This window comes from Drosophila novamexicana, unplaced genomic scaffold (assembly GCF_003285875.2).
Source record: "Drosophila novamexicana strain 15010-1031.04,08,12 unplaced genomic scaffold, DnovRS2.1 tig00001554-arrow-arrow-pilon, whole genome shotgun sequence".
Lineage (NCBI taxonomy): Eukaryota > Metazoa > Arthropoda > Insecta > Diptera > Drosophilidae > Drosophila > Drosophila novamexicana.
The window spans coordinates 456,085-469,443 of NW_020824866.1; the positions used below are offsets into that span (position 1 = coordinate 456,085).

The 13,359-nt window shown below is 41.9% G+C and overlaps 1 protein-coding gene across 1 annotated transcript; it reads left to right on the forward strand.

The window, feature by feature from the left end:
* Positions 1–768: 768 nt before the first annotated feature.
* On the forward strand, positions 769–11,975 carry LOC115768017 (vinculin). The gene is made up of 6 exons (XM_030712430.1): positions 769–830; positions 3,666–3,881; positions 8,159–10,349; positions 10,424–10,554; positions 10,622–11,020; positions 11,626–11,975. The coding sequence occupies exons 2-6, from the start codon at positions 3,825–3,827 to the stop codon at positions 11,731–11,733; spliced, it is 2,886 nt and encodes a 961-aa protein (XP_030568290.1). The 5' UTR covers positions 769–830; positions 3,666–3,824; the 3' UTR covers positions 11,734–11,975.
* The last annotated feature ends 1,384 nt before the right edge of the window (positions 11,976–13,359 follow it).

Below are 13,359 nucleotides of genomic sequence, written 5' to 3' on the forward strand. Positions count from 1 at the left end.
TCCTTCATCAATTAATTTGTATGAGTTACGTATATATGTATATGTATATATGTATTTTGTAAGTGTTGGGCAATTTCGTTTTTGCAGATTTTCGATTTTGCAACAAGTTGGCAGCCCACAATACCAGAAAATACTAAGCGAAATAAAAATACCATTAAGTTAAGTAGCAGACTATCTGGCAACAACATATGTTACATTTTCACAGCTGTTATGATAAACCGTTGGCTTACATTTGATTTGAAATGTTGCGTTTTCTTTTGCAATTGAAGTGATCATAAAAACTGTTGAGAATATCCTTAATTTTCAACTGCACAAACGAATACATTTTTTTGTTTCAAAAATATATTTTACCACTTACGGGTATTGTTGTGGCATTAATTTGGAATCCCGATCTGCTAGATCGTTCTGGTCTTTACGTCGAAATTGCCCCAGGTAGTGTATATCAGAGAGTTGTGGAAAAAAATATTTTTTTTTATGAATAACGCTGCAAAAGCAAACCAATAAAAATAGCAACAATACAAAGAACAACAACGTTAATAACGTATAGGGGGAGAATATGCCTCACTCACGCACACACACACACATGTGCACTCACACGCAGCCGAGAGAATGTCAAAACTGAGCGCTACATAAGTGATGGCGATATGGAGAGCAGAAGAAGAAGATAGGCACGTAGCGTACAACAAAAGCGTCGTCGTCGCCGTCGCTGTTGGCGCAAGGTAGATTGTGGCCCCCAATCATTTTTTTAGTATTTAAAGAACAGTCGGGCAAGCAAGTCAAAAGCCGCTGCGCGAGCGACAGCCATAGCGAATAAGGCAAACGTTTTTAAAGTAAATACGGGCAATATATTTAAAAATATATATACCTATATCTATGCATACGTAATCTGTGTATATATAAATATATATGTGTGTGTGTGTTAAGCTTATGAATCAATTCAATTGTCGAAAATTCACATAAAATCAGCAGCCAAATTGCATTTGTCATCAGACATCGGAGTTTGTTTTGTGCTCTTCATTCTTTCTTCCTTTACTTTTCTTCTTTTTTTTATATTTTTTATTTGTGAGCCAATTGTTGCTGCCGCTCTGTGAGCGCATGTGTGTGTGTGTGTGTGTTAGCTGTTTGTTGCTACGCACGAAGAAATGCTAAAGATGATAAAAGCGAATGTGCGTGAAATAACAACAATTAATAAGCAGCAGCCATGTAAACAAGCGCATTTGCTTATGTGTGTGCATATATATGCATTTAAAAACAATAAATGTGTGTGTGTGTGCCTTGGCGCTGTCTGCCCTAAATAAATTAATATGCGTACAAATGAACATTTTGATGCGCATGCAGATACACATTCTATACATGCACACATACATGCATATGTAAATGAGCGCGTATGTGTATGGTTTTGCCTTAGCGCAGCAAAGCGAACGCGCGCGCGCATCACTCTGCGCGCGCGCTTTTGTCAATGCTGCGATCGCTGCCCCAAATTCAGTAGCTGTAAATGCCCCCACACTAGAGCCCATGAAAGCTGTCCCCGGGGGTAATTTGCCAGCTACTGCTGCTGCTATTTTCAATTTATGACTTCCATTGTTCTGCGCACATTTGACAGCAATAAAAATGTACAACCCTGCCTGCTGGGCTTGTTGTTGTTGCATTGCTGGAGCTTCCCAGCTGTCAATATAGTGCATGCACACATTTGCATACATACATACCGATAGTTATTTATTTGCCTATCGATCATGTGGCCTAAGGATGAGCTAGAGATAGTTTATTGAACCTGTTTGCCGATATGCGATATCCGATGTATTCTGTTGAAGCGCGTTGCATTTGTGTGCGTGCGTGTGTACATGTATGTATGTATGTATTTATTGTATGGCATATTAGTTGCAACAATTTGTTTGACCATAAATGGCAGCAGTCAGTCAATAAACCCACGTCCCACACAGCAAAAAGTATGTGTATGAATTTTAAGTTTCTATTTCGTTTTGTTTTTGTTTTTGGGATCATTTCTGTTGTTGCAAACTAAACGCCATAAGTGGCATTCATTATATACTGGAAGTGTGCGCACATTCCTATATTTGTTCGAATATCGATATACATGCCCGTTTGTTCAATATTTGTGGGTGCACTGCGCGAAAAAATGCGCAAATAGAGAATTACATATATGCATATGAAAAACAGATTTCTTTTAGCTGCCAATTTGCATGCTAAATCTGCTTCAAATATATATGCTAGAAATACAAATTCATATTATTGAATATATATAATTTATTGAATTTTTTAATTTGTTTTACTTTTATAAAATATATGTGTAAATCCAAGTCTAGTAAATAGTTACAGAATGGTTTTCGAAGGAAACATGAATAACAAATAGAATATGTATATATAATATTTCGATACTTTCTCTAAAGATCGGACTTTATGTACCGAAGCTATTCGCGCATACATTAGCCTTTGATCCATGTTCGATCAGGCTTTAATTGTGTTATTAACTGAACTCTTTTTTTATTAGTTACTTGCAACCCGTTTGTTTTTTTCAGTGCAGTCGATCAGTGGCACATTGTGTTCAAGTTTTTTGTTTTGCTTCTAGCAAGGTGCTTGGTTCAAAGCACCTTGGCGCCAGTTTGCTTCAAAGTAGACGACACACACACGCACACACACGCCCACACACACACCCACACGCATACACACGCACACCCCCAATGGCAGCCACCTGTCTCGCATTTTCAATGCCATTTTGGCTCTTGCCACACTTTTCCACACTTTCACCGTAAATCATGGCCAATTACGAGTCTTAGCAAAGGGTGTGGAAATCGAACTATCAATAATGCCGCAAAGTCGCGCACTAAAAACTGCACACACACCCACAGAGAGAGAGAGAGAGAGACAGTGCGTCATCAGTGTTGTGTCTGGTACCGGTCCCTCTTCCCGCCCCGCCCCGCCCCGCCCCGCCCCGCCCCTGGCCAGCTGGTCACCAAAATGTCTCACAATGAGCTCACAGTGTGCGTCATCATTAATGAAACAGTTGCACGGCAAGCACATTAAATCGAAATACAGAAAAGTCGAAAAATTGAAGAATTTCAGAAGAATTTGAATGCATTGGAGACAGCTTCAATGGAATTTCGCAATGCCTAGATATGGGGGCGATAGTGTGTACACTGGGAGAAAAGAAACCAAACTTGTTTTAACTATGCGACAGATTTCGATTTAATTCACAATTTCGCCTATAAACATCAATAATATAATTTGAGAAAAGCTTATTTTAAGTCTGTTCAAAAAACTTACGCTATTTTTCTTAATCTTAATCTTAAAGCAAGAATTTGCCTTCTGCTTGTTAAAAGCTACCAAAATTCTCGAAGGCAGCACAATAATTTCCAGATTCGTATGAGTTTAGATTATTTCTTAAAAAAAAGTCCACAGAAAAGTTGTTCTTTTCCGATTTGATGCTTGATTTAAGCCCATATTTACTTGATTGTTTCTCCGAGTGTAGCCTCTTATGCTTCAACAGGTGGTCGTCTCGCATTATCTACGACCTGAATCTACAGCCTGTCTAGATAACACACACACGCACGCACACACACACCCACACACACACACACACGCACACACAATCAAGATGAAGTATGCATGAATAAGTATTTATATTTAACTAATATTCTTCTCTCTTGCAGATCTCATAGAATTGGCTTGGCAGTGAAGGATATCTGAGATACCCAAACCTTTATTTATACACCCATCCACACACACACACACACACACACACACACACACACACACACATACACACACACACACACACACACAGTAAAGGAGCTAAAGCAGTTACTAAAATGCCCGTCTTTCACACAAAAACAATCGAGAGCATATTAGATCCTGTTGCCCAGCAGGTAAGCGTCTGTTAAATGTACTTTAGTTAGTCAAGGTTTAATTTTAAGAAGTGCCTAAAATACTGTAACATCTTCTTTATATATATATAACACTACTATATATAGCTATAACAAGCGTGCAAATTGGCGCCCAAGAAGGTAAATTCAGAAGAATTCAAATAATTTTATAACTGAAAGTGTATTGAAATTAGTTCTAGCGGCATATTACAGTGATTGCTCGCTAATTGAAACACAATTCAAGTTTATGTACTCCCAAGAAAAACAGAAATCAAATTATATCGCAATTGTAATGGCCATAGATCAAACTTAGAAGGCTTGAAAGCTGCAAGAAAACTATCAAAAAGAATGTAGTTCCCTTTTATCTGGACATTGTAATGCTCGAGCGATCACTGTATTCGCTGTATTTAACATCGTAGAATTGGATAGTTCATAGTTTATTCTAGACATTTCAATTGATTTATTGAAATTCGGTTTATTCTCTAAAGTTCTTCATTTTGATTTGTATTTTCTTTATTTCATTATTGTGGTAGAACCTGTGTATTCCGGTAATCTTAGCAAAATACTTATATGACTGACAGTAGACGCTAGAGCTTTGTTGATTTTGACCTATATTTAATATGGTTACACTGTTAAATTGCATATTTTGACAATCTGGCAGCACCAAATAACTGCACAGGCGCATTAAGTTGGCTGCGCTTGGCGTTAGGCTCAATCGAGGCGCGAATTTACGACTGTTCAATCATAATATCTTGATAAAAGTTATATATTGCATATGAGGAAAGGCAGCACAGCTGTGTAACATGTGTAGTTATAGTATTATACTATATAAATATCTATAGCAATATCCATATAGACTATACAGAAGCAGACTTTAAGATGCGTTCATGTTCCTTGCCTGCTGCTGCTTGCTCTTCTTCCGCTTGCCTTTTCTCATTTTGTAGGGTCTAAAAATAAACAAGGTGGAAAATCATAATAATAATAACAGAAGAAGATTTCTGCTTCTGCCGAGATATCACAACAACTTGAGCCTGACGACACACAAAAAATGTTAATTTAATAAAACAGCAAGCCAACAAATTTGTTAGCAACAAAACAAAAACAAGACGCCAGAGAGCTCAAGAGAGATTCGTGGGAATCCAAAAATAGCTGCATCCAAAAAAACAAATTAAAAATAAAAACATTTACGAGCCAAAAGCCAAAGGAAATCATGAAATCATTGCGTCAAAGAGAAGCTAAAGAAAATTCTCTTTGTGGCAACATGTGGAAGCCGTTTCGAGCTGATGAAACGTAACAGCCCCGCCCTAGGGCTGGGCTAGGGGGGGCAGCGTTGGCGTAGGGGGGGGGCGGGGTTGGTAGCAAAGGCAAGGTGTACGTGTAGGTGTATTTAGGTGCTGATGCGGCTGACTGAAGATTATAGTTGAGCCAAAAATTGTGCCAAAAAGCAAACTCAAACTGTGACTCATCGCCCATGTTAGCGGCTGGCGGGGGAAGCGGGAGAAGGGGGGGGGGGGGGGTTGGATCATGATAGGGGCCGGAGGCGGATGAATGGCGGACGAAATGCAAACAAAACAATCCAAAAACAGGAGAAAAAAGAAAAGAAACACAAAGCTTTCAACGACACGCCGAAGATTGAATACTCTTGCCTAGGCAACAAAATGTTTTCATACAAATGGCGATCGATTGTTCCAATAGAAGCCTTTATATATTATAGTAGACCGATTACAATTGCAGGATATTTGTCAAAGAAGATCTATAGATAAACTCCTTTTAGATCTAAATTTCTAGGGCTAGAGCTATGTGATATAGGTATAATCAAAAGTAGAAGTAGATGGAAGTTGAGACTCGTAAATGCCAAGCTGGATCAACAATATATAGCCAGAACTTAATTGTCGATCGTCCAGATCTATGGCCCGATCCTGGCCAGATTCATATTTATATGAAAGGATCTTCAGTATATTGAAAGCCGGCCATGTTTCATGGCATTGAGATTGATTGATTGCGATTGACAAATCGGCTGATTGAACAGGAACATATATATATATATATATTTATATATATTCTGAGATGCATTACATATTGCGTGACAAAATTATAATACCCTCGGCAAGGGTATATTAATCATTCAGCACATCAATCAACACATTGAAACACACACACACACACACGCACACACACGCACACACACATGTAGGCTCACACATGCAGACTGCGCTACACTTAAATAATGAGATGGTTTGTTTAAATTTAGATGCCCGCCGCCAAATTGGTCAGCAAATGTCCCAACTGAAGCCACAGATGGTGCAAACGTTAGGCCAGCAAGTCCATGGGGAGGGAGGAGGGTGGGGATTGGGGGGGGGGGGGTTTAGTTGGTTTATCAAATTAATTACATAATTAATTAACGAAGCAAATGCCCGCAGCTAAATTAAGCAAGTGCGTTGACCATGTGTTGCCAGGGAATTGGGATTGCGATGGGGATTGGACTTGGAGCCGCATTTGAAATACCCTAACTCAGGTTCAACCGATTCCTTATTTAGGAACAATTGGCTATAGTAGTTCGATGTCAGTAATATAGAGTATTTAGACTAAAGCAGAAGCATTGCAAAAATATTTGATTCATTCATAGATATACAACGAGCAACTGAGGTTTGTCTGATACTTGATGCAATATATAAGAATAATATATAAGATAATATCTTGAAAAAACAGAATATTTTGCCATACAAAAAACTCATTTTTCGACCGATTCTTCCAATTCATCTATATAATATAGTAGAAAGGGCAAACAAATATTCCCATATTCTCTTATAAAGTGTAACAATTCGAGCTATAAAGTATTTAGAATGGGTTTTATATATATAATAAATGTGTTTTCGATTGATCAGTCTGGAATATATATATATAGATACATTTTTATATATATATTTATTATTATCTGCAGCTATAGGCAAAGCTCCAGTTTCTAGTTTCTACGTGACTCTAAAACTGTAAACGGCCAGTCGTGACTTTCAAACTGTGACTTTTGGCAGGAAACTCCGATAACTAAAAAGTCCACAGACTCGTTTGCACTTTGTGTACAGCGCATAATTATATAAAAAGTATTATTTGTTAGACAAGAATTATGCCTATTTTATGGAATAGCAAAAGATCGCCCTGAATTCCAGTTAACAGAGCAGCTTTTACCACAGACACCTGTCTCGGAATCAGCTGAGACTCATTTGGTGTGGGCGGAAGAGAAGAGTGGTGGGAAGGGGGGGGGGGGGGGTATCTAGCTTAACGTACAACAAACAGTTCATGTCTAAAAATAGCCAGCCAATAATAGTAATAGTAAAATGAAACAGGCAAAAACAAGTTCTCCGTCGATCTCCGTTCGCAGATTTCCGATTTTTCGATGGGATGTCAAGTCCAAGTCCGAGTCCCACGCTTTATTTGGCGGTCTCTCTTTCTAGTTTCTGTGTGTCTCTTTATGGACTTGTGTGTGTGTGTGTGTGTGTCAAGCACACTAAAAGAGAGACACAAAATGAAAGAGAGCGAGAGTGAGAGAGAGAGCGCGAGTGCGATTACAGCTATGTTTTTGCCTATGACGTCATGGCACTTGCTGCAAACGTCATTTGAAAATGTGATTTGTGGGCGAGCAACACACGAAATAAGTGTTGTAAAGTAGTGAAAATTAGTTATATTACATAATGAGTACAAGACGATAAGGATACCCTGTAGAAAAGTGTACATTATTAAATTAAAATGGAAGTTTGCCAAAAAGAGAATATATTAGATTATACAAATATATATACACAAAGTGCGATTCGTTTTATTTGTACCTCGAGTTGAGGTCTCGAAAAGCTTTGATTTCTCGTAATTCATCAACAAATACAATTATTAGCACTTAAAGCATTCAATAAACAAGAGCTTTAAGACAAGCACAGAAATCTTAAGGCTTCGCAGGAGCTTAAAGCTCGTCGAGCAATGCTTATTAATTCAAATTATAAATTGTAATCACAAAGCTTTGAGTCTGAGTAAACGCTGTCTATACAGAAGAGCTTTAAGGCAAGCACTCAAATCTTTAAGAGCTTAAAGCTCACAAAAGTGTTTGCAATTTAATTAAATTGTAAAGACGAAAGCTTTGAGTTGTCTACACTGACGAGCTTTAAGAAAAACACGCAAAGCTTTAAGTTGTATTCGAGCTTTAAGCTCACTGACTCGCTAGAAATTTGATTTCATTTCGAGCTTTTATAGTATTTCAGTTAAGTAATTGAAGCAAACTTTTGTGTAATATCGTTTAGGTATCTCGCTTGGTTATATTACACGAGGAGGCCGAGGATGGCAATGCCATGCCCGATCTTAGCCGGCCGGTGCAGGTGGTCTCGGCGGCGGTGGCGAATCTGGTGAAGGTCGGCCGGGAGACGATCAACAGCTCCGACGACAAGATATTGAGACAGGATATGCCGTCGGCATTGCATCGCGTGGAGACTGCCTCGCAGTTGCTCGAGGAGGCTTCGGATATGTTGCGCGCGGATCCCTATTCGGGGCCGGCGCGCAAGAAGCTGATTGAGGGAAGCCGCGGCATACTGCAGGGCACCTCCTCGCTGCTGCTTTGCTTCGACGAGAGCGAGGTGCGCAAGATAATACAGGAGTGCAAGCGTGTCCTTGACTATCTGGCCGTTGCCGAGGTGATTGGCACCATGGAGGATCTGGTTAAGTTCTTCAAGGATCTGTCGCCCTGCCTTGGCAAGGTGTCGCGCGAGGTCGGCGCCCGCGAGAAGGAGCTAACCCATCAGGTGCACAGCGAGATACTGGTGCGCTGCCTCGAGCAGGTGAAGACCCTCGCGCCCATACTCATCTGCAGCATGAAGGTCTACATACACATTGTCGAGCAGCAGGGCAAGGGCGCCGAGGAGGCCGCCGAGAATCGCAACTATCTGGCGGCACGCATGAGCGATGAACTGCAGGAGATCATACGCGTCCTGCAGCTGACCACCTACGACGAGGACACCAGCGAACTGGACAATTTGACGGTGCTGAAGAAGCTGAGCAATGCGATTAGCAACAAAATGGAGCTGGCCAACGAATGGCTATCGAATCCGTATGCGCTGCGCGGCGGCGTCGGCGAGAAGGCGCTGCGTCAGGTCATCGATAATGCCAACGAAATCTCGGAGCGTTGCCTGCCCCAGGACTCCTATCCCATACGCAAGCTGGCCGATGAGATTAGCGCCATGGCCAATAATCTGTGCGAGCTGCGGCACGAGGGCAAAGGCAACTCCCCACAGGCTATCGGCCTGGCCAATGGCATACGTGCACGTCTCGGCGAGCTGCAGGGTCTGGTGCGTCAGGCCGTGCTCGGCGTGGACAAGGCGGGCGTACAGCAGACCGCCCACACGATTCAGGGCCGCTTGGAGCAGGCGGTCAAATGGCTGCAGAATCCGGAGCTCAATGATGGCGGCCTCGGCGAGCGGGCCATCAATCTGATTGTCGAGGAGGGTCGCAAGGTCGCCGAAGGCTGTCCGGGCCATCAGAAGGCGGAGATTATGCAGCTGTGCGACGAGGTCGAGCGTCTCAAGCGCCAAGCCGCGGGCACCGGCCCAGCTGCCAAACAGGCGGCCAAGCAGCTCACCCAAAAGCTTTACGAGCTAAAGGCGGCCATACAGAATGCTTTGGTCAATCGCATTGTGCAGGACTTTATGGACGTGAGCACGCCCCTCAAGCAGTTCACCGAGGCGGTCATGCTGCCGGAGGGCACACCCGGACGCGAACAGAACTTCAATCAGAAGTCCAACAATCTGCAGGCGTTCAGTGATCGCGCCTCGAAGACGTCGCGCATGGTCGCCGCTGGCGGCGCCTGCGGCAACAAGAAGATCGCCGAAATTCTGCTCTCCTCTGCCGCACAGGTGGACTCGCTGACGCCGCAGCTCATCAATGCCGGACGCATACGCATGAATTATCCGGCCAGCAAGGCGGCCGATGAGCATCTGCAGAACCTGAAGCAACAGTATGCGGACACGGTGTTACGGATGCGCACGCTGTGCGACCAGGCAACCGATCCGGCCGATTTCATCAAGACCTCCGAGGAGCATATGCAGGTGTATGCCAAGCTCTGCGAGGACGCCATCCATGCGCGCCAGCCGCAGAAGATGGTCGATAATACCTCAAATATAGCGCGACTCATTAATCGTGTGCTGCTGGTGGCCAAACAGGAGGCGGACAATTCAGAGGATCCGATCTTTACGGAGCGTCTAAATGCTGCCGCCAACAATCTGGAACGCTCACTGCCCGCCATGGTCGGCGATGCCAAGCTGGTGGCCACCAATATAGCCGATCCCGCTGCGGCTGCCGCCTGGAAGAAATCATTCCAGCGACTGCTCGGCGATGTGCGCGAGGTGCGCGATGCCATTGCACCGCCGCAGCCGCCGCCATTGCCCACATCGCTGCCGCCGCCCATACCGGAGCTCAGTGCTCTGCATCTCTCCAATCAGAATGGTGAGTCCAATGCATTTCAATCAGCCAGCCAATACTAAACTATCTCTCTCTCTCTCTCTCTCTGTCTCTTACAGCGGAGCGTGCGCCACCGCGTCCACCACTGCCGCGCGAGGGACTGGCGCCCGTGCGTCCACCGCCTCCGGAGACGGATGATGAGGATGAGGGCGTTTTCCGCACCATGCCGCACGCCAATCAGCCCATACTGGTAAGTGATCCATACGCTAGCATGGCATTGCCGTGAGAGTCGCTAATCAATGCGAATCCATTTACAGATTGCGGCACGTGGCCTGCACCAGGAGGTGCGTCAGTGGTCATCCAAGGATAACGAGATCATTGCGGCCGCCAAGCGCATGGCCATACTGATGGCACGCCTCAGCGAACTGGTGCTATCCGATTCGCGCGGCAGCAAGCGTGAGCTGATTGCGACGGCCAAGAAGATCGCCGAGGCATCCGAGGATGTGACACGGCTGGCCAAGGAGCTGGCGCGTCAGTGCACGGATCGACGCATCCGCACCAATCTGCTGCAGGTGTGCGAACGCATACCGACAATTGGCACGCAGCTCAAGATCTTGTCCACCGTGAAGGCGACCATGCTTGGCGCCCAGGGCTCCGATGAGGATCGCGAGGCAACCGAAATGCTGGTGGGCAATGCCCAGAATCTAATGCAGAGCGTGAGTAGCCGGCCTGGCAGGCTGCAACTATAAAACGGCTTGACCTGATTAACTGACTGACTGATTGACAGACTGTTGTTTAACGTAGAATCCAATCTGTGAAAGCGAGCACATTGTAATTCCACGCTCAGTCGTGATTTTGGATAATTCCAAGCACATGTAGATTCCATTTTTGGCAAACGATTGTCGGAAACATTTTTATAGGCCACCAACCGATCAGCTTTAAACGCCTTTTCAAAGATCTTTTACAAAATGCATTTGAGACGTATTTCACACCTTTCAACGAATCCACCGCTTCGAGTGGAAAATGGTCTCGTGCAAAGCTTTACATAGAAGCTTTGATGAATACATGAAAAATTCAATTGCTAGTTCAGAAAATTCGCGGGAAATTCTTGTATGATAATGTTTTTCAAATTTCTCTAAATGGAAAACGGATGTCAAAGTTTGTGTGGGTGACAACTTATTATAAAAGTTAGTTTCTAACTAGGTGGAAGAGTTTTCTTGAAATAGAAAAGAATCACACACAGACACAGGCAAAGCCAAAAAATAGCCCGCTAATATACAAAATATCTGAACTAATCTGATTGCCATCCTCTTCCAACCAGGTCAAGGAAACGGTGCGCGCTGCGGAGGGAGCCAGCATCAAGATCCGCTCCGATCAGACCAGCAATCGACTGCAATGGGTGCGCCGCCAGCCCTGGTATCAGTACTAGATGTCCAAAAACACACACACACACACACAGAGTCTTGGCAACAAGCGTGGCCAAAATCGATCCAATCCTTGTGCCTTGTGTAGCATAAAAACTAAACTAATCTTAAAACATTTGATGCTACTTTAATATTAATACCTGCAATACCTGTAATGCCCGTTATCTACTTCTGCTAACTCTTCCAAACACACACACACACACACACACATTTATTTATTATGTGCTCTGCTTCAAAAAACGAAAAGAAAAGAAAAACCCAAATATCGCAGAAAATGTTCGATTTTTGTTTGAAAATTTCTAGAATTTCTGTTTGTATTTTTGTTTATTTTGTTTAACTTTTATCTGTTTTCTCTTCTTTTTTTTTAAATATATATTTATAGAGCTAATGTTTAAGGCGTGCAATAAATAAATGTACATACATATACATAAACACACACACACACACACATACAGCTGCAATGTATATAAAGCAAATTGAAAATCTTGAGAAACATGAAAAGAAAACAATTTGAAAAAATTCGAATAATAACAAAAGCCTGCATTTAAATAGCTCCATGATTCGAAAAACAAATTTGTTAATTGAAATTTGACTAACTTGAAAAATGAGCGACTATACGGGATATATATATATATATATATATATATATATATATCTGAATGAGTGGCCAATTCACATTGTACTTGCATAGTTTTAACTAGAAGTAGTTGCCCTTAACAAACTAAGCCCAAATTGATCAACGCGTTAAGTGTCATGTTCAACAAAAATAACTGAAATAAAACTAAATATCGAGTGTTATGAATTCTATGCAGATCTTAAGGGTAATACGCTATATACCATTCATATGTCGCTAAGCCTCTTCTGAGTGTCCCAGAATTTTCATATATACAAATGAATTATATTTATTCCCTTTATGGCATTTTCAAAGTTTTATCAAATCATTAGAAATTATGTTTATTCCAAGTTGCAAGGCTCTAGCTTTTTCCAAAAGTCAAGTATTATATTGAAAAAAATCGAAACTTTAAAGGAGTTATCTGCAATATCATTAGTTATCGGTAATATGAACATTAAATGAGCTATCGTGCAATCTTTAGTTATTTACATTAAAATATAAACATTAAAGGAATTATCGAAAACATCGCCAGTTATCGGTATTATAAACATTTAAGGATTTATCGAAAAAAATCGATAGCTATCGTTAATAGAGTTATCGAACAAATCTGAATATCAATAATATTAACACTAAAGGAGTTATCCGCAAAATCGATAGTTATAGGTATTATAAACATGAAAGTAGTTATCGTAAAATCGATAGCTATCGATGTTATGAACACGAATAGAGCTATGGAATATAATTCTTCTTTTTCTTTTTGTGTTGAGCATATAAAATTATATCTATATTTGAAAGTTAAAGCCTTTGGATTTTGTAGTTTTGTAGGCATACATCGATATTTCTCCCAACTGAAGAAAGAGTTCCCAGCATTAATGAGATGTTATGTGTAAAATTAAGCTGGGTACAGGGTATCTTAAAGTCGGGCAGTTGCCACTTGAACACTTAAATTTAGATTTGGCCAAATAATATTGGCCACACACAGAAAACATACACATGTGTGTGTGTGTGTGTGCGTGTA